Here is a 21,683-nt window from a genome sequence, read left to right as displayed (position 1 = left end):
ACACGTTGGTAAAACAATAGATGCGGTAATGTGATAAAGTTTTCTATGAATTTTTTAATTGAGTGCAATCACGTTTTTTGTTTGTTTCATAAGTATTATCGAAGCTTAGTCACAAAGTGTGTACTCAACGTAGGTATATAATATTTAATTATTCGATCCTATAAACTATATATATAAGTTTAATCTGCACATTTTATTTCTTCAACTCTCACTCTCTCTTCATATCTCATTGCAACCAATTTTGTTCTTTTTTTTTTTCTATCATGGCGCTTCTCACCAGAAATATTTGTACACTTGCGAGAGAACCAAAAATATCCCCATTATCACGTAAGTTATTATCTTCAATTATTTATACTAATAAGTGAAATTTCAGTTTAATCTCGACTCTATGTTACAAAAATATGGGTTAATCAGATCAACTGATTTTAAAATTTAGTTCTCATAAATATCTTTTATTTTAACCAAATTAATGGTACACATAATCATTCATTCGGTTTGGTTAATATTATATTCTTTTAAGTTTAAAGTATTCGAGCATACTTGGTTAATTAGTTTTTTTTTTGTAAAATTTTAACTAATTTAATTGAAAATGCAAAATATTTGATTCAAAAAAGTTCAGGTTGGTTGTAATATTTAATCTTACTTGCACCCTTTATAGCATAAATGATAAACACAGTGTGTGTAATATATTTCTTCTAAATATCATATTGAAAATGTAAATAATTCCTATTTCATGTTTGGAATTTTCTTATGAGCAGAAATATCTTATAAGCTTCCACGACTTCGGATAGTCGATACAATTTCTTCGGTAAGTTTTAAAATTATAAAGTTATAATTATATTATAGAAATTTTCAAATAAATTTTTTGTTAGTATCTAATTCACATAATTTTTAATTAATCAGGATGAAGTAGAAAAAACAATAACCCGAAGAAGCAAGTTATTTGAGAAAACTAAACTATCAGTTTCATCTTATGATACTGCATCTGTGGCTATGATCCCTTCTAAAGAATCAAAGGAGAAGCCTATGTTTCCAGAATGCTTGGAATGGGATATGGGAATCGGGAATCTGAATTCCGACAGTGCAAGTAAAAAATATATACGTTTGTTATAATCGTTACATAATTTAATTTACGGTCACAATGCAATAATTCATCTATCTTCAATAATTAATTTCTATGTTGTCAATTTTCAGTTTCCACGGTTTATCCACTGAAGGTCTATAGCCAGCTTTGTGCAGTAGACAATCTGCAGAAGTTAGGAATTGATGATAGATATTCGAGAAAAGAAATAGATAATACTTTGAATTATATACACAGGTAATTAGTTATATTTTTTTTGAAGCTCTCGGACAATTAATGTATAGGTAAAACATATAAATGTACATATTTGTTCTGTAGATTATGGATGCAAGAAGACGAAGAGATATATTTAGACGTCAATTGTTGTGCTTTGGGATTTCGTCTACTACGATTAAATGGATACAACGTTTCTTCTGGTATGTACTTAAAATTGCTTCTTTTATTTTCTTATAAATATAATTTGATTTTCCAAGAAAGAAAAACTCCATAATTTTAATTGAATTGAAGTTTGGATATAAGCGTTAGAATCTGCAAAATTTAAAACCAAATTGTCTATTTTTTAAATGATACATCTGTAAATATGGTGAAAGTCATGGATATATCAAACATAATAAGGCACGAGTGTTGAAAATGATCTTTCTTGTAGATGTGCTAGCACAATTATCAGAAGAAGAACATTTCTTCAATTCAGTGAGTCCACAATTCAAAAGCATAAACACAATTTTGGAATTGTTCAAAGCCTCAAAGTTAACGATATACGAAAATGAACCTGTTCTTGAGAAGTTAGAAGCTTGGACAAGTTCTTTCTTGAAACAACAACTACTAATCGGTGCCATTAAAGATTCTCAGTTACGTGAAGAGGTACATATAATATATGTTATTGGAGTTTAATTGGTAACTTATATTTTTGTTGTAATTCGGTTCTAATGTTTTTACTACAATTGCATTATGAAATTACACAGGTTGGTCATGCTTTAAATTATCGTTACGACAGTTTAGATTTTCTTGAGACGAGGTGGGAAATAGAGCAACAAAAAGCAAATAGTGCTAAACTTCTGAAGACATATTACATGTAAGTAAATTTTTTTGATTTGTAATTAAATTCCAAATCTCATGTTGATGAATATTAATCTGACATGGTTGTACTTCTTGGACATCCTTAGCGGTCTTAATGATAATAACAGTGAATTACTAGCGTTGGCAATTCAACAGTATAATATGTGCCAGTCGTTATATCGAAAAGAATACAAAGATCTTGAAGAGTACGTGCTTAAATGTTCATGAAAATTTCATTATGAAAAGAGAGAAGAAAATTCAGAATATATTTATTAATACATGTATATATATATGTGCAGGTGGGTTAAAATTTGCAGATTTGATGAATTAAAATTTGCAAGGGTTATGCTGCTTTATTGTTACTACCCCAACACTGCAGTCCTTGTTCCTCCTGAATTGGCAGATGCTCGACTCTCCATTACCAAAAATTGTGTTCTAGCTACTGTTATTGATGACTTCTTTGATGTTGCTGGTTCCAAAGAAGAATTGGAAAACTTAGTTCAGTTAGTCGAACGGTACTTTTTTTTTCCATCTAATTTCTTTCTAATTTATTTAGTTACTGGTATTATTATATTGCACCCAAACTGTTCAAGTCTTTTGTATCGATGTATCGTTCTATTTTTGAAAATGCTTTTAGCACTCTAAAACTTTAAAACTCTAAATTTATAATTTAGTATTATAAAAAAAAATTCCTTCCATAGTTTTTTTGTTTTGGACTTTGGTTTTTTGTGCTATAACTGTTAGATTAACTCTATTTCTAATTAAGGTTATATAAAATACTCACTTATAGGTGGGGAGAAACTTCGACGATTGGATATTGCTCCGAACAAGTTGAGATAATATTTTCAGCACTTGAAGGCATGATTAATGAGCTTGACGCCATTGCATTCAAACATCACGGAAGAAGTGTTGAGCATCACTTGGTTAAAATAGTAAGAGTTGTGCATGCAACATTTTATGTTTGTAAAATTTCCCTTTTTATCTAGCATACAACAATGCTGACATTATTCATGTTGTAGTGGCATGAATTGCTCAAGTCTATGATGAAAGAAGCTGAGTGGGCAGGAGAGAATGCAACCCCATCACTAGATGAATATATGGAAAATGCATACATTTCTTTTGCATTGGGACCAATCTGTCACATAACAACTTATTTTCTTGGGATAACATTACCTGACGAAGTAATGGCAGGGCCACAAATATATGATCTATTTAAGCATGTCAGCCTGGTTGGACGACTTCTCAATGATCTCAAATCTTTTAAGGTACCAAGAAATCACTCTCATATATTTGCAGGTTTAGATTCCTAATGGTATAAAATATTTTATATATTTTTATTTGGTAGAAAATCTTGAATTTATATTAAAGTGGTATTAAGAATGTTATAAGGCTCTATATCAAATGGCGACAAATATGGTGTTTCACATGAAAAATAATGTGGCAATATATTTTAATAATATGCTTCATTTGTTTATCATGTTAGATGTGGAAAGTGGTGAGCGCCAATCACCTAAAACAAAAAACTATATTTTTTATAATAGATTTAGAGGAGTTAAAATACCAAATCAAAATATAAGATAACGATTTGATACGAATAAGTCTTTTCACATTTTTATTGTTTTTACTTTTAATTTTATGGTCTAATACATATAAATTTTGATGCATGCAAATTCACAGAGAGAACGTGAACAAGGAAAATACAATAGTGTATCACTGCGTGTACTTCATAGTCAAGGGAGCATGACAGAAGAAGAAGCTATTGAAGCAACAAAAAGAGACATTGAGAGGTATAGAAAAAAATTGCTACGACTTGCAGTGCAAAAGGAGGAGAATTCACTTCCAAAACCTTTCAGGGATTTCTTTTGGAAATCTGGCAATGTAATGCACTATTTTTATATGGACAATGATGGTTACTCAAATCCCAAAAATGAAATGGCCAATGATGCAAAAATTGTATTATGGAACCCAATTTCTTTTCCTTAATCTATTACTACTGATTTAGCAAGAGATTTGAGGAAAATGTGTTTTAACTTTCAAGATAAATAATATTTATTTTCAAGTTCAACTTTATTTTACTTCTTGCACCATTTATTATAAAGTAATATTCTTTGGACTTAGTGATTGTAAGCGACAAGGTTTGTTGTGCACTTAAAATGTTAGCGACTACGCCACTTTAATCAATTACGATTTGACATTACATAACTAATCATTGAAGATTATAATGAAGATTGGAGTCGCCATTCGGTGAGATCGACACCTCCCTAAATTTGGATATATTATAAAATATTACTAATCACAGCAACCATATATTGATGTTCGACACCAATATTCATAATTTATGTATTTACTTTTTAATTTTATTAAATGGAGATCATATACTAATTAAATAAACATGACATATCAAAAAACATTTAAATTATGTAATCATACATTCATTGTAAGGAAATATATCACACGTTTATTGCCACGACTTAATTTCACAGATTGCGAGCAACACTAAATAAACATGACATATCAAAAAACATTTAAATTATGTAATCATACATTCATTGTAAGAAAATATATCACACATTTATTGCCACGACTTAATTTCACAGCCTGCGAGCGACGTTAGGAAATAAGAGTGGTAGTTTTAAAACTCGTAGCAAGCCTTATCACCATTCACACTTAACATCAAACATAATCATTCATGTGTTTCCTCGCCAAACGTTGGAGATTTTAACATCTATTTCTTTATTCGTTCATAGCTCAACAATGTATTCATCGTCTATTCATAATTTTACAAAGTTAAGACACTAAGACTACCGCAAAATTCTGGAATTTAAAACAGTCTTTATATATGTATGATAAATTAACAAGACTTCCAAGAACACCAAATTAGACCCTTAATTAGCCTAGCTAATGGTCGACAAAGTTAATCACCAAAGGAAACACCAAACCCTATAAATACCTAGTCGAACCCCCCCTCCCCCATCTCACACACATACATGCACCAATCGATCAAACAAGCTAGAGACGCTTCATTCAGTCAAGAAAGCTTTGCTGCACATCAATACTAAGCTGGATTCCACATCCAGATCGCCTGAAAACGAGCCGAGGACCTAGAACGGTACTTATGAGAACTCAATTCTTCTTTCCATCAATTTTTTCTATGAATAGTTTATAACTATTAAATTTGATTTCTTAGATTGCATGTTTAGGGTGTTTTTCCCTGAAATTGCCTTAAACTATGTTCTTGCCATAACTGTTGTGTTTTTAAGTTTTTCACATGATTTTCATGAAGTTGACTTATAAACATGTTTATAGGCTGTTTTTATATGTTTTAATCATCACATGTTGAAACTGTTTAATTTTGATGTTTATAATGCATAATTGTAGCTTAAATTGCCATGATTACCATGTTCTTAGTTATTTTGCCATGATTTCCATAAACCAGCTTAGAAACATGGATTTAGGGTTTTTAATTCTATTCTAGAAATTGTGTTTCAATTTTAAAACCTTCCAGAATGTTTCCTTATGAGTTTTGATTGTTTTTTAGTGTTTTAGCATGAAAACCGAACCTACCGAAGAACTGCCCTCGACCTAGCCACGACGGCACTGCCACCACCTCACCATGGCGCCAACGCCACCCCATAGTGGCAACGCCGCCACTTACAGCGGCGCCACTTCTTCCCTATTCTTTATTCCAAAACGCTCTCAGATATTCTAAATGCATTCCAAACGCATTTTTGTGTTTTCGGGTTTATTTGAACTCTAAATTGGGCCTCGTTTGAGGCCATAAACATGTAATTAGTTGTAGGATTTGTTTTTATGTTGTAATGGGTCAATCCTAATTATTTCGGGTCCAGAAACCCAAATTTTTAACATGCCATTCCAACCAGGCCTCGAAGCCCGCCAAGACCAAAATATTTCAGAAGCTATTTCGGGTTCGTTTGAACTTGAAATCGACCCGAGTTTAAACCGGTGGGTCTGTATCGACAAAAGGAAGAACATCTGTGTTCTGACCAAGTCCAAATTTTGATTGCACAGACTGCCAAACACTCTATGTGTACAAGGTTTAAAAGTATCTTTAACCTTGTATGTATATCAACTGTACGTGTGTATGATTGCAATGCTTACTTCTTTTCCAAGCATGTCCAAATCCAATATTAATAGGCTAATGAATCTAACCACGTTAACTTAGTTAAATCCAGCAAATCCAACAAATCATATGGAAATCATATGATCGCCATGAAATTAATGTAATTAGTAGTTATATAGGCATTCAAGATGACTTAATCAAATCAACTTCACTTATACAACAATTTAGGCTTTGTGCATGCAAAATAAGACTTACCAGTGTCTACTACATGATAGAAACCACCAGGATTATATGCTTGTTTATGAGTACGTGCTATATGTCTCACATGCCAGTCCAGATCGAATCATATGCGCGTCTTACATGTTTATTGCTTTCCAGACTTGTTTAATTTTCCAGTACAATATCATATGGACTGTATGAGTGTTAAGATGAGATAACCGGATATGCCACGTAAATATATGAAGTGTTTGATAAGGCAAGTAGAAGAGTTTTGGTAGTGTTCACGAACCTGGTCTTTTGGTCCGATGCAAGATGGTCTCACCCATGAGCGTGAGAGATCTACACAGTTGGTAGAAAAGGCATTTCCTAGCTTAACTAGGTGGCGACTCCATTATTTTGAAAATCTAACCAGATCCAAAATCAGCCATATGTCTGGGCGAACAGCCCCCGACCCCGCTCCACTCATAGTCTTTTATGAGTGACGCCCATCAACTTTATTTGTGGCCTATATACCTAATGAGCTTCGGTTTGACAATTAATTAAACGCATTCCGTCCATTTTTAGACTGACGACGTTAACAGACGCTGGTGTGGCATCTTAAAAAAATTATAACTCAATCTGCATCATTTGACACGTCATTAAAATACCCTAAACATACACATTGGTCAAAATACCCCTTAAAAACTAAAAATAATACTCAAACTATTTACCTAATTTCCATCTCCTCTAACCCAAACCACCCCTAAGCCATGCCAATGTTGCCCCCCTCAAGCCACCTAAAACATATTGCCACTATAAAAGCCAGTGAACACAAACAGAACGATCTGAGTTTTTCTTGAAGACAAACAGATCTTGTCACCATGGAGAACCCAAATGGGTTCTCCATGCAAAGGATTTGCTCATCACTCGTCACTTTGGAGAATTAGAAGGGTTCTCCATGGAGGCGAGCAAGTACAGATGGTGGCATAAGCGTTGGCGGAGGCGGCCGGCGGTAGGGTTGTGTGGCTGACGATGAGGGTTAACAAAGCCGGTTTTTAATTTTAAATTTTAGGGATATAAGGGTATTTTGGGCATTTAAGATTTTTAGGGTACTTTGTCAGCTGGCGTGGAATGTGATTTCTATTTCTTTTAATTTTTATAGGTGCCACGTCATCAGAATTAACGGTGTTATCTAAAATTTGGACGAAAGAAGTTTACTTGATCGTCAAACCGAAACTCAGGGGGTTTTGCTGGCCGAAAATGAAGGCTAGGAACGTCAGTGATTAAAGGACCAAGAATGACGTAACTTTCATTCCTATTTTGTCATTATTTATATTATAGATCTGTTAGTTAACAGATAGATTGAGAGTCACTCTCTGTTCTCCGTCCATCCAAGGATAAATTAATTGGAAAAAACAGTCATAGAAGGACCAAGTAAATGACCAAAATTGAATAAGAATAAATAAATAAAAATGTAAAGTACAAGGATTTAAAAATGAGTTGTGCCATTATTATATAGATCTAGTCTAACACATCATTATGCCATATTTGGTTCGTGGAATGGAATAGAGTAGCTATTCCATGAGAAATGGAATAGCTGTTCTTTAATTTTTAAAAGAAGTAGTTATTTCCAAAAATCATGTAATAGCAATTTCATGTAGTTATTATACCATTAACCAAAATGAAGAATAACTATTCAATACGGAATAGAATAGCTATTCTATTTCGGACTTATTCCATAAACCAAACATAGCCTTAAAGATTAAACTAATAAAATATGACACATAATTGTATTTGTCCATATATAATTATATTTTTCAATATAAAATATTTATAAAGATTAAAAAAGTATAGAAAAATAAATTATATATATGACCAATAAAGGAAAATCAAATTTTACCAAACAAACTATATGACCATATTTTTCCCTTATAAAACCTAAACAGAGTTATTACCAAAATTGTGAATCCTGAATAACAACTCATTACCAAAATATAATTGGCTAATCAGGCAATAACAAATTTTACAATATGATTATCAACTTCAATAACACATTTTCATGAAATAATTATTTAAGCACAACAATATGTATATATTCCGCTGTATCGTACGAATCATATAACTTTCAAGGGTTCACCGTTTTGGTAACTATTCTATTAAGTTTTATAAAGAAATTTTAATTTCTTAAATTAAGAAAGAAGTAATTTTTCTTAATTGGTCATATTTATATAGCTGATATATTTCTATATTTGACTAATGTGTATTAACATAATTTAATGATTGACATTGGACAACAAAAATTACGTGTCCTAATGTGATTGGTTAAGTCTTCAAATGCGACCAAGTTGGCGTAATAATTTATCGAAAGAAGATGTTTATACTTTATATACAAGGCATGTGTCATTCAGCAATTATCTATCTTTATTCATATTTTTCATTTGTTAGCTATCAAACAATGTTGCCAATTCCACAATTAATTTTGATTTCTGTGTTGTTCATCCTGAGGGCACTATGGAAGAAATTTAAAAGCAGCAAATCTCTAAATCTACCCCCCGGACCATGGAAGCTCCCGATTATCGGAAATCTGCACCAGTTAATCGGTGGACTACCCCATCATAAACTCGGGGCCTTGGCGAAGAAATACGGTCCTGTTATGCAGCTTAATATCGGACAAGTTCCGACTGTTGTAATTTCTTCACCTGAAACGGCAAAACAAGTGATGAAAACGCATGACACCATCTTTGCGCAAAGGCCTATCCTTATCGTCTCGGACATTATATTTTATAAGGGTTTAGATATTGGTTTTGCACGCTACGGTGATCACTGGAGGCAAATGCGGAAAATTTGCATCTTAGAGCTGCTTAGTGCTAAACGTGTGCAATTGTTCCGACCAATCCGAGAAGAAGCAGTATCGAATCTCATCGCTAATATTTCTTCCAACGCTGGTACTACTATCAATCTTACACAAATGCTAAATTTATTGTCATCCACGCTCATTACAAGAGCAGCGTTTGGAAAATATTGCACCGTCGATCAAGAACAATTCATTCCGCTGGCTGCAAAAGTTACGGAGATGATGGTCGGCTTTAACATCGCTGACCTCTTCCCCTCTATCAAATTTCTCCGTATCATTACTGGAATTCGCTATAGACTCACGAAATTGCACAAAAAAGTTGATGTTGTGCTTGAAAACATAATCAATGCTCATAGGTTTTCGAGGGCCGTGTCCAAGATTAAAATGGAGGATGAAGATATCGTCCATGTTCTGTTAAATCTTCAAGAGCAAGGAAATCTTGAACTTCCTTTAACAACCGACAGTATCAAAGCTGTTATACTGGTAACTAAACTATACGCTTTTTATTGTTTCTTGCTCATCAAGTTATACAAATATATTAAAGAATATGCGGTACCAACCATAGACTTTTAACAAAACACTTAGCGACGTTTCATTTGTAACATTTTAATAATCCAATTAATGTTTCTTTTAGAAATAATAGGCTACTCCTCATTTTAGATCGATTTTCGCTTTGGTGGCATGCCATTTGGTTATTAAGTGATTGTCGTTTTAATCCTGCTATGTAAGATGATATGACAAAGCTAAAATGAAACTGATCAAAAATGAGCTTGTTTAGTTGCATATTATTAAAATTTTACAAATGAAACGTTTAGTAACCATTTTGTCATAAGTATATAATTGGGTATCCGCAATTTTTTAAACCTATACTACTTACTTAGATATTTAAATAAATGTATTTCTACAGGACATGTTCCTCGGAGGGATTGATTCATCAGCTTTAACTTTAGGATGGGTGATGTCGGAATTGATTAAGAACCCGAAGGCCATGCAGAAAGCACAAGCAGAGGTTAGACATGTTTTTAAAGAGAAACGAATTGTTGATGAATTAGGCATTGAAAAATTAAAGTATTTAAAGCTTGTTATTAAAGAGACATTAAGAATACACCCTCCGGCTGCATTAGTACCTCCGCGAGAAGCTAGCAATGAATGCCAAATCAATGGATACGATATTCCCGCAATGACCAGACTCTTTGTGAATGTATGGGCACTCGGAAGAGATCCTAATTATTGGATCGAACCTGAAAATTTTATACCAGAGAGATTTGAGGAAGGTCTAATTGACTACAAAGGAAACAATTTCGAATATTTGCCATTCGGCGGTGGAAGAAGGATATGTCCCGGTATATCATTCGCCATGGCGAATGTGGAACTTGCACTCGCACAGTTACTCTTCAACTTTGATTGGGAGCTTCCCCATGGTATGAAGAAAGAAGAACTGGATATGACAGAGGTGTTTCTCACTGCAACTAAAAGAAAATATGATCTATATTTAGTTCCCATTCCATACTCTCCTACTAATCAAAACATGTAGTCAGTTACCATTACTTGAACTACAAAATGCTGTTCTAAATACATGCGTGTTCAAGAGTTTGTTATGATCTGCTCCTTGTCTTTAAAATTTGTTGTTTCGTGCTAATTTGTTATTTTAATGTGTTGGATTTTTAATGAATTATTAAAAATAATAGAAAAGTGTCTTCTATGCTTTCAAGGAATCCCACATTGCTTGTGGAAGCTTATAAGTTAAGTGAGTATATTATGTTCCTAAGCAATGTTTTTAAAACCTGCGGACCGGAGATCGAACCGGCTTCATCAGGCGTTTATGGTTCGACCAGTTCAATCAGGTTCAACCAATTTTTTTAATTATAATTAATATAAATTATAAATACATATATTACAAATAACAAATATGATAAAATATTTAAATAATTTTTTAAAATTTTATTATATAAAAAATAATTTTAAATGATCAATATATAAAAATTTATAGAACAATTAATCTAATTGAGAAAAAAATAAAATTTTCATTTTAATAATAACTGTAATTAAATTAGAATTGTATAACCAAAGTTTACAAATAAAAAATTTGATGGTACATTTAAATAAAATTAATTACTAAATATGTGAAATACAATTATAATTGATCAACATTTAGGTGTATATAGAATAAAATATATTGTACAAGAACAAAAATCATAATTTTTTAAAATTTTCGTAAATAATAATTGTTAAATTAGATAGACAAAATTAATAACTAGAAAAATGAAATATATTTAAGTAAAAAATAATTTATAAATTTGTTTAAGTGAAATTAATAGGTATTTTAAAATATATAGAAAAATTAATGTATGTTGAGAAAAAGAAGAATTTATATGAGAAAGAAAAAATATATTAATATAAGAAAGAGAAAAGTTTGTGATGTATGAAAGAGAAAAAAAGTAAGTGGTTGTGTAAGAAAGAGAAAATAATAATACATGAGAGATTGACACATGTATGATGGACCTCACAAATATTCTCTTAGACAAATAAATGAAATTTTGAACATTTTTTCTAAAAACCAAATTTGTCCGGTTTCGTCCAGAAACCGGATTTTTTCGGTTTAATCCAGTTTTTGACCAATTTTTAGACAATTTGGCTTTGATAGTAAACCGGACCGAACAAATGACCGGTTTCCAATTAATCCGGTTCGATCGACCAGTCCGGTTTGATTTTAACAACATTGGTTTTAAGTTGGTTTGGATTTAAAGGGTACTCAATTTTGTGAGTGGGCGAGAAGACCACCATGCGAGTTGGCTGACTAGTTGATAAGTCGTAATTTTATTTGACGCTTAATATTTTTTGAAAATAATTTTTATTTACTTTTTAAAATATTATAGTTTTTACAACAATTAGTTGACCCGTAAATATTTTTCACAATTCACATTTTACTATTGTTGTAATATTGATATCAATTGTTAAAACTATAATATCAACTGTTGTGACTGGTTCGTGACCGGATTGGTAAGCACAGCGGAGTTGAACCTATTAGATAGGTTTTTTTAGAAATAGAGAACATTTATTAATAGAGCAGATACATTTTTGATACATCTGCGATACATTTTTGATACATCTCTAATTTAATTTTTAATGAATTGAATTTAAATTTTTAATCTTTGAATTTTAGATAGTGCATTTTCGGATATGTTATTGTTGCTACTGTTATTTTCTATTGCTTGTTGAATTTTAATCGACTACATTTAATTGTAATTCGAATATATTTCCGCTACATATATGATACACAATTTATACATGATAGATACATATTTGATACATTAATTCGAATATATTTTTAATATATTTTTAATACACAATTTATACATGATAGATACAAATTTGATACATTAATTGAACTAACTGACTAATTTGATTGGTTCATTTTCATATTTTAACATATATGTAACAATACTAATTAAAATGAACTCATTAGTTCATTTTAATTAGTATTATTATATTTATTGTTTTACTTATATTTGATCAGCTCGGTTTCATGGTTTGACCGGAAGTTCAAGGTGGAAGAAAGGGAAAAAAATGAGTAGAAATACAAAATATTCGATAAATATTTGATACATCTCGGATACATATGTGATACCAGATACATAATTTATACGTGTTTTAAAAAGACTATTGTCAAATTACATTGAAAATTGAAAAATTATCAACATATAATTTGATACATCTCCGATAAATATTTAATACATTGCTAATACATTTTTGATTTGTCAAGTTCTATAGTTTCAAGGACTGCCATTGTTGGAGTATTATTTGTAGAGTGGATACATATCTGATATATTCAAATAAATCACCGTCGAATTGTATAAAAAAAATATAAACATAATAGACACATTTTTTTTAAATGTATTTAATAGAGAAATCACTGACACATAATTTATACACGATAGATATATTTTTAAATGTATTTAAATAGATACATGATAGATACATTTTTATTAAATTTATACACTGTATATATTTGTTTGATACATCATTGATACATAATTATTTATTGTAGTTAATTAAACCAACTTTCTAATATTTATAAATATTACTTTGAATAATTTTGTGGATTTTTTTATATTTATAAATATACATGAATAATAAAATATGATATATAATCAAAATATATTTTAAAAAAATAAATAAATAACTATCAATTTTATTTTTTTGGAGAATGTAGCAAGAACATCTCAGAGATGTATCGGAGATGTATCAGATGATATTACAAAACTGTGTCTTTAATTTGTTGATGCTTGCGTGTTGTAGGCTGACGCTCTGACGTGCTGACGCGCTATGACGCGCGCTGACGCGCTCTGACACACAAATCACATATGCTAGCTGTTTTTATTCTCTTTTATTAAAATAGTGTCATGTTTGCCATGTGTCACTTTTTTAATGGAATGGTGTTTGTTGTAAACTTTTGTGTTTTTTTGGTAGGAATGATAAATAATAGAGTTAGGTGACAATGTATGAAATGTTGAGCTATTTTTGTGGTATTTTTTTGATATTCTCTTTAAAGTATTTAATAAGATAAACTATTTCAAATTAACTATTATTTTAAATTTTATTTGATAATTTGACGAGTCACACTACGAGTCACGTGTGAAACACGTAAAGCGACATTAGTATATATAAATGCTAAAAAATGTTGAATTGATCTAAAATCGGCCTCCTTTCGATTTTATTTCAAATTTTTAACCGGTTTCCAACCGATTTTGACCGGATCGTTTCTGTCTGGTTCCCGATTCTAACGGGCCTATGGCTATCTGTGGCCATGGGTCCATTCTCCAAATTAAGTGCGGGCCCAAATTGGAAAGATAGCTGAATTTGCAGTTCTCAGAAAACGGTTCTTGTTGGCGGGAAAAAAGTAAGAAGAAATGAGCTCATCGCCGATCGAACCAGACACCGCCGATCTGGTGTGTCAGCTGGACAACGTCCAAGGCATAGTCGATGCTCTCTCAGCCGTCCGATGGAAACGCCACCAGGTCTCTTCACTTCCATCATTATATACCCCTAATTAAATATGTAAATTAACCACTGTTGTTTCAATCAGGACGCAGTGGTAGAACTATCGGAGCATGGCGTCGTTTTAATAGTTGAAGAAACCGGTTGTCTTCAAGCCAAAGTTTATCTTCAAAAAGAGGTGTGTACTGAATAAAATTATGATTCTCTTAGTCTTAGGGTTTAATTTACTGATTTGATGTGATTTGTGTGTATATATACAGCTTTTTACTCGATACCAGTTTCATGCGGAAGGGAGACCTAGATTTGGTCTGAGCTTGGGGCTGTTTGTTGATTGCTTGAACACATTTTCAGTTCCGGGGAATTCGTCGGCAATCGAAATTCGATATCCTGGACCTGATATGCAGCTTCTTATCAAGTATGATACTAATATTATGCTTGATTTTTGTTAGTGTTTGACTGTTTATAACTAGTCATTGTTGGTTGAATTGGTTGCTGAATTAGATTTATTGTAAGGATATAATGAAGAGGATTCAGATAGATATCTTAATGTAAGAAATGCTAATTCTAAAACGAAATTTTCTTATATAATACTTATGCTTTTCCTTTGTGCTTCTATTTCTTTTTCTGTGTGTATAAATAGCGTTTACGAAATCTGCCAATGAGAAGGGTTTATCATTTTAGGATTTGAGATTTATAATGTGAATGAAATTCGGATGTCTTTTTGTTTTGTGATGCTTTTTTTGAAGAGGCCCATTAGTGGGACAACAACATCTCTATAATTTCATTGATTCCTCTATTTAGTTTTTGTTGTCTGTAATCATGCAACTAACTGTCAATTGTTAAGGTCTGTTGATGCCCTGGATGCATGTATATATGCGGAAATTAGGACAAGAATTCCTGATACAATGTCATGGGACTACAACTTTGAACCGGCGGGAAGTACGCCACTAAGTTTTACTGTTAAGGTACATTTGCATGTAAGAGAAGCACCAGTTGGAGTTTGGTCCTTTCTTTTGTCCTCAAGTCTCTTAATTTACAAAACATGAACATTTTGCTTGCATAGGTTATCTGTTAATTTAGTATATTGTACATTATTGTTTGCTCATATAATACGTATTCACGAATATATTTTATTATACGTTCTTCGTATCAAGAGCTTACTGGCTTTTGCATTTCCATATGACTTTCCAGAGTAATACTTATTTATATGGTATGAGGTCAGAATGCATATGTGAATGTTATCTCTTCCCCTATGCAAAATTAATGAGTACTTTCGCCAATTGCCTAGCACACTATTCGATTGTACCTGGCTCACATTTCAATGTAGTTTCCTTAGCCAGTGTGATTCTCAAACTTACAAATTCACATGAGTTATTGTTTCATCTTTCTACATTCTTGAAATAAGATCTTAAAGTTTTGTTAAATGCATTAATTATGGACGTGTTTTATCTATGCTCTATGCTTGATGGAAAATTTGTGTTCATGTTGATACTTGTCATTGTTATTCTTGAAATGCAGTCGGCAGCCTTGAAGGAGACTATCGATGATCTTGAATGGCCAGGCTCCAGCATCCAGATTACTCTAAAACCAGTACCCCCATCTGTAACCTTCAGAGGTGAAGGTCATGGGGACTTGCAGGTGCATTTAGCATACAAACAAATTCTTGTTGCAAGACTCTAATTAGAATGTGCATTTGGTTCGAATCAAACTGTAATTTTGAATGTTTTGATACTGAACCGAACCAAATTTACAAAAAATTAAAATATATATAGCAACCGAACAAAATATGTCAGTTCGGTTAATTTTTTCGATTCAGTTCAGTTTGTACCAAAATTGAACTGAATTTTTTTATTTCCATATCATAGAAACTTAAATTTTTATAATGTCAAACTGAACCAAACTCACTTTGTCGGTTCAGTCATTGCACACTCCTACTTTCAGAAACTCCACAAGCTAAACCTTTGTTTCCTGCAGATAGACTTCATGTACTATGTAAATACTGATCTCTTAATTGCATTTCAATGTGATCGCCAAGTTTCGTATAGGTATTAGTAACAATTTAAATCAGCCAAACTGTATATATCTACCCACAACTTTAACTTGTTTGCCAATATACCATGTTTTTAATATTCCACCATATTTATCTATCATTTTTTCAACCTTTGCTAAATATATACACAATCACTTTGGATCTGATGTGGTGCGAGCTATACGTTTATGTGTATAAAATTAGTCTGACGTAGCGTATATAATTTCGCGCCACGTCAACTCCAAATTGATTGTGAGTATATTTGGCATATATTGAACATATAATGGTATTATATGACAGGATTTTAGAAACATGATATATTTGACGAAATGGCTAAAGTTGAGAGTAGATAAATACATTTTGCCTTTAGATTATTACATCAAAGTCGCCATTTCTCAACTGCTAATTCTATGGTTTTGTTGGCAGATACAAATACAAGTTCCTCCGAGCAATTACTTCTAATATTCCCAGCAGTGTTGTTAAAGACAACAGGGGAAGCAAGTTGACGATTGGAAGAGGTGGAATTTTGAAAGTTCAGCATCTGGTTTCAGTTGGAAAACCTATTTCACATCCGCACTTTGATTCTGCCGGCTATCAGCAACCGAGCCGAATTGCTTTTATTGAGTTCTTTGTGAGGCCTGAAGAAGATGAAGCCACCATAGGTGATTCATAATCATAATCTTCTTCTAAATGTTTACTCCCCACCCATTGTATGTTTCAAAATATGCTTCTCTTTCTTTTTCAAAAAGTTACTAATTAGTTAATGTGATCTATTATTAGTTAATTTATGCTTCCTCCATCCCAAATTAGAAGACAGTTTAATTCTTATATAGACTCGGTCTACCACGTCATCCGTAAACTAAACCTATCATATCATAACACCTCATTAAAATGAGGGTATTCTTGTAATTTTGTTTGTTATTTGCATACACTTTTGAATAATGATATTACAAGAATACCCTCATTTTAATGAGGTGTTATGATATGATTGGTTTAGTTCACGGATGACGTGGTAGACCGAGTCTACCTAAGAATTTCTCAGACAACCTAAGAATTTCTCTATTAAAAAATTTATTCTATTAAGACAAAATGAGTTAATTTATGAAAAGTACCACATTTGCTCTTATTTAATAGGCTTAATTTCTTAAAAAAAACCCCACCTTGTACTTTTTCTTCGTTTATACCCTGACCTTGTAAAAACACCATTTGTACCTAATTTTGGGTTTTTATGTTTCATCCCTACCCAAAAGCATTAAATTGTACTTTTTTCATTTGAAAAAGAGTTTAAAACATACTTTTTTTTTATTTTAAAAAATACAAATAAATTCTTAAACTTTAAAAATAATCAAAGACATCCAAATAATTAATTAATTTTATAAATAATAAAAAAATTAAAAAAAATTATTTTTTTTCTTTGTTTTTGTCGGAAATATTTTTAAAAAAAATTAAAAAAAATTGGAAATATTTTTAAAAAAATTAAAAAAATTACGATTATTTTTAATTTTTTTGAAGAAGATGATATTTTTGTACTATTAATAACATTAATATCTAATTAGTATATAAGTTAAAAATGAAGGATTGTTTTAAACTCTTTTTCAAATAAAAAGAGTACAATTTAATGCTTTTGGGTAGAGATGAAACATAAAAACTCAAAATTGGGTACAAATGGTGTTTTTACAAGGTTAAGGTATAAACGAAAAAAAAATGCAAGGTGGGGGTTTTTTAAGGAATTAAGCCTATTTAATATAGTAGTAATTTTTGTCTTTTTTTTTCTGTTACTTTTCAAAATTTGGGACAAAAAAACTTGAAATAGCGTCTATCAAATGTGGGACAGAGGGAGTAATTATTTATAACTTAAATCGATTTGGTTAAGAGTTATTTCTTAACGTGTACCGTTTCTTCAACAATGCTTTTGAATATGTCAATCTTTTTTTTTTTACTACCATTTCTCTAGTTTAATGTGCTAAAATCAATGTGATCTTGATTTGATTATTTTTGTAGCTATTACTCCATGTTTGTTTCCAATCTTGCTGGTTGTTAATTCCTTTGAAAAACAGTAAAATTTGCTCTTTTTTGGTTATAGAAAATTATATGAATAATTTTTTTCATCAATTGGAGTAAAACACTCAAAAGAATATATCAATTCATATTGGGAGTGAAACTTAAAAGAAAAACAAAATGACCTTAATCATAATAATAGAGTTGGTGGAGTTTGATAAATAGACTAAGAGTAGGTCCAAATGCTTAATTAAGTCATGATAATAATGGAGTTGGTATTGTTTGATTTGATAATAGACAAGAAAAATATACTCTAAAAAAATCAAATATAGTGGGATAGATACCCATCAACAAAAAGGAGAGGTGGACAAGCACTGAATTTAAAGTTAGAAGTTTAAAATTGAGTACTATATTCGATACATTGAACCTGGACATCCATAATTTGCTCTATATTTTTTTACTTTTTTTACAGATATTTTACAGTTGTTCTACTCTTAGTATTTATTTAAACTCTCTGATTTTACATCATCTTGATTCCAAACAACTGTAATTATTTTTTAATCATTTTAGATTTTAATTTGATTTATGCATCTACTCTAAAATATCGTTTTTATTTTAACTTCTATAATTTATTTTTCACATACATATAAAAGATTAGAGTATCTCCAATGCACTCTCTAAATATATCAAACTCTCTAATTTAGAGAGTTTTATGCAAAATTTGAAGTCCAATGGACTCTCCATAATTTAAATTTAAAGAAGAGAGTGAGTTTGGCTCTCCACATGTAGAGAGTCAAATTCACTCTCTACTTCTTATCTTTTTAATAAAATTTCAAATTCAAAATATATGTACTATCTTTTTGTTTTTAAAAATATGTGTTTTGATTTTATTTTAATATAAAAAATTATAAAAATAAAAATTATAATAAAAAAGTAAATATAATAATTAAATAAATTAATATTCATTGAATAAAACTTTATATTTAGAGAGTCTATTGGAGTAAAATTAAAAAATGTGCTCTTTATATGCAAGATGCTCTCTATTTTATAAAATATGCTCTCTAAAAACAATTCCAAATATATATATCACAGATTTTATTTTTAATTTTATAGTTAAAAATCTACTAACCTACCGAGGTTTGAGCGGAAATATAGCAGTAAAATTAGAGAAGTGATATAGAGTAATAATTAAAAAATATTAAAAAATAAAGAGCTTTAATAAAAAAATGTAAAGTCATTTTCAGCCAAAAAGAGAGATGTAATTACAAGTGGTTGAGTGGAAAAATATCCCTACCTATAGACAAAAATGGATAGGTCCAAATGCTATTTTAATTCAAAATATATAGTAATAATGGGGTTTGTATTATTTGATAATGTAGCCAAAAATAAGTGTAGTCTAAAAAAATCAACAAAAAGGAGAGGTGGACAAGCACCTCATATAATATTAGAATCTCAAAATTAAGTAAAATATCAAATACATTGAACCTAGACATCCAAAATTTCCTCTATAAAAACCCACAAAATTTCATTAAAATTTGTTAAAACAAAAAAAAATAGCAAAAAAAAAAATTTAAAAAAATTTAAAGAGATGGCAATGGAGAAAGAGTTGAGAAAAAGAAATGAGGAATTAGAAAAAGCTTTAAAAGAAAGCAAAAAAAGAGAAGAAGAAATGAGAAATGAATTGCTGAAAACTTGGCATAGATTGAGAGTTGCGGAGGATGCTGAGGAAAGGCTATGCTCACAGCTCGGTGAGCTTGAAGCTGAAGCTCTTAATCAGGCGCGTGCTCATAACGCTCGGGTTCTCTTCCTCATGGATCAGCTTTCTCAGCTCTCTGCTTCATAATTAAGGACCAATTTTGTGTATTATATTATTGAGTATTAGTATGCAATTTTGTACTTTTTCTTTTCAATTTGGAATAAACCAAATTCAAATTCTGGAATATTTAGTTTGTTTTTTGGTTTTAAATTTGTTTTGCTAAATTCATTTTGGGGTTTCTAAACTAAACGACTTTTGACTATCGGGTCCCTCATCTTTAATTTTACGTTTTGCAGTCCCTAAGTTTTTTTTTGTTGATTGGGTTCTTCTAAGGGATTGGAGAAGGATTTAATTGTTGAAAAAAAGTAAAAGTTTAAGATATATTCGCTGAAAAGGTAGAAATTTGAGGATCAAATTGCAAAAAAGCAGAAATTTAGGAACTAAAAAGGCAAACTTAAAGACTTGGCTAAATAATCAAAAGTCGCATAGTTTAGAGATTCAAAATAGGTTTAGCCATCTTTAAATGATTTAACTATACAATTTAAGAAATTTCAAAAGACATCTTATTCAAAAGAAAAATTAAAGAAAAAAAGGTTATTGTTACCGTATAAAACCACCTTTAGTCTTTTTCTCGATTTAAGTACAATCTACAAAATATCTCACCTCGCATCTTAACATATCCAAACTTTTCATCCAATAATCCAATTTGCGTTTTATGTTTTATTTTTTGTAAAGATGATGTTTTTTTCCGTGTGTGTGAATGACTAAAACGACGTCATATAAGACATTTAAACTATATACTCCCTCCGTCCCGTTTAAGAAGTCCCATATTCTATTTTGGGATGTCCCATTTAAAAAGTCTCATTACTATTTTTAGAATATTTTTCCATTGAATACCCCATTTCACCCTTATTTTAGTTATCTTAAAAGAGTTCTATGGAAAATTCCACTATCATTAATAGGGGCAAAACATGAAAAAACATAAAAAGACAAGAATAATTAATGTTTTTTTAATCTGTTTGTAAAGTCAAATGAGACTTCTAAAGTGGGACGGAGGGAGTATATCACATGATAAAAGGTTGACATATATGGTTACATTTATAAAATTATGTGTAAATCGAAGAAGAAAAATACGGAAAGATGGTGCTATATGGTACCAATAACCTAGAAAAAGAAGTAGATATGTTCTTCTTAAATGATCCTCCATTTGTTCTCTTTCAATTTTCTATTTTTAACAAAACACGCATATTAAGAAAATCATTGAAATTTTATATATATGACAAAATAAGTATGCGTTGATATACTAAAAGTATACATATTAATAAATACTCTCTCTACTCAACTAAAGGGTAACAATGAATTTCTTTTACAATTTATCATTGAAATTTGTAATGGATAAATATTTTAGAAAAAAAAACTTCAAAAATGAACAATTAAAAAGGAACAGAGAGAATAAAGGATTAAGAACTGTTAAAAATAGGGAACTATTAATTTCTCACGGAGCAAATTATGTTTTGATATTGTATTGAATACCTGAATAAACATAAAGAAGAAGAAAGGATTGAGGGTAATTAAATGAGTAATTCTCATTCAACATTAAAGCAAAGTGTTACAATCTTTTGTAGTTGTCGT

The 21,683-nt window shown here is 30.8% G+C and overlaps 4 protein-coding genes across 4 annotated transcripts; all 4 read left to right on the top strand.

The window, feature by feature from the left end:
* Positions 1 to 223: 223 nt before the first annotated feature.
* Positions 224 to 4,207, top strand: LOC126681140 (ent-kaur-16-ene synthase, chloroplastic-like). The gene is made up of 12 exons (XM_050376553.2): positions 224 to 327; positions 759 to 808; positions 904 to 1,087; positions 1,195 to 1,318; positions 1,400 to 1,497; positions 1,728 to 1,942; positions 2,044 to 2,153; positions 2,245 to 2,343; positions 2,437 to 2,652; positions 2,928 to 3,069; positions 3,157 to 3,402; positions 3,815 to 4,207. Exons 1-12 carry the CDS (start codon positions 264 to 266, stop codon positions 4,118 to 4,120), a joined length of 1,854 nt encoding a protein of 617 aa, XP_050232510.1. The 5' UTR covers positions 224 to 263; the 3' UTR covers positions 4,121 to 4,207.
* Positions 4,208 to 8,849: 4,642 nt separating this feature from the next.
* Positions 8,850 to 10,924, top strand: LOC126681143 (premnaspirodiene oxygenase-like). Its single transcript, XM_050376557.1, has 2 exons — positions 8,850 to 9,753; positions 10,178 to 10,924. Exons 1-2 carry the CDS (start codon positions 8,872 to 8,874, stop codon positions 10,802 to 10,804), a joined length of 1,509 nt encoding a protein of 502 aa, XP_050232514.1. The 5' UTR covers positions 8,850 to 8,871; the 3' UTR covers positions 10,805 to 10,924.
* Positions 10,925 to 14,102: 3,178 nt separating this feature from the next.
* LOC126681145 (uncharacterized) lies at positions 14,103 to 17,081 on the top strand. Its single transcript, XM_050376559.2, has 7 exons — positions 14,103 to 14,288; positions 14,357 to 14,446; positions 14,529 to 14,683; positions 15,113 to 15,233; positions 15,787 to 15,906; positions 16,243 to 16,313; positions 16,724 to 17,081. The coding sequence occupies exons 1-7, from the start codon at positions 14,181 to 14,183 to the stop codon at positions 16,968 to 16,970; spliced, it is 912 nt and encodes a 303-aa protein (XP_050232516.1). The 5' UTR covers positions 14,103 to 14,180; the 3' UTR covers positions 16,971 to 17,081.
* A 2,744-nt stretch (positions 17,082 to 19,825) lies between these two features.
* On the top strand, positions 19,826 to 20,237 carry LOC126680225 (protein RESPONSE TO LOW SULFUR 2-like). Its single transcript, XM_050375302.2, has one exon. The coding sequence runs from the start codon at positions 19,884 to 19,886 to the stop codon at positions 20,136 to 20,138; it is 255 nt and encodes an 84-aa protein (XP_050231259.1). The 5' UTR covers positions 19,826 to 19,883; the 3' UTR covers positions 20,139 to 20,237.
* The last annotated feature ends 1,446 nt before the right edge of the window (positions 20,238 to 21,683 follow it).

The sequence above is a fragment of the Mercurialis annua genome, linkage group LG5 (genome assembly GCF_937616625.2).
Source record: "Mercurialis annua linkage group LG5, ddMerAnnu1.2, whole genome shotgun sequence".
In the NCBI taxonomy this organism is placed as follows: domain Eukaryota; kingdom Viridiplantae; phylum Streptophyta; class Magnoliopsida; order Malpighiales; family Euphorbiaceae; genus Mercurialis; species Mercurialis annua.
This window is presented reverse-complemented; position numbering and strand designations above follow the sequence as displayed.

Bases quoted from the DNA above. Each gene is read 5' to 3' on its own strand.
- LOC126681140 (XM_050376553.2), top strand. From the start codon at position 264: ATGGCGCTTCTCACCAGAAATATTTGTACACTTGCGAGAGAACCAAAA. The intron at 1,319-1,399 runs GTAATTAGTTAT...TTTGTTCTGTAG, and splicing joins ACTTTGAATTATATACACAG to ATTATGGATGCAAGAAGACG. The intron at 1,498-1,727 runs GTATGTACTTAA...TCTTTCTTGTAG, and splicing joins TGGATACAACGTTTCTTCTG to ATGTGCTAGCACAATTATCA.
- LOC126680225 (XM_050375302.2), top strand. From the start codon at position 19,884: ATGGCAATGGAGAAAGAGTTGAGAAAAAGAAATGAGGAATTAGAAAAA.
- LOC126681143 (XM_050376557.1), top strand. From the start codon at position 8,872: ATGTTGCCAATTCCACAATTAATTTTGATTTCTGTGTTGTTCATCCTG. The intron at 9,754-10,177 runs GTAACTAAACTA...GTATTTCTACAG, and splicing joins GTATCAAAGCTGTTATACTG to GACATGTTCCTCGGAGGGAT.
- LOC126681145 (XM_050376559.2), top strand. From the start codon at position 14,181: ATGAGCTCATCGCCGATCGAACCAGACACCGCCGATCTGGTGTGTCAG. The intron at 15,907-16,242 runs GTGCATTTAGCA...TGTTTCCTGCAG, and splicing joins AAGGTCATGGGGACTTGCAG to ATAGACTTCATGTACTATGT. The intron at 16,314-16,723 runs GTATTAGTAACA...TTTTGTTGGCAG, and splicing joins GATCGCCAAGTTTCGTATAG to ATACAAATACAAGTTCCTCC.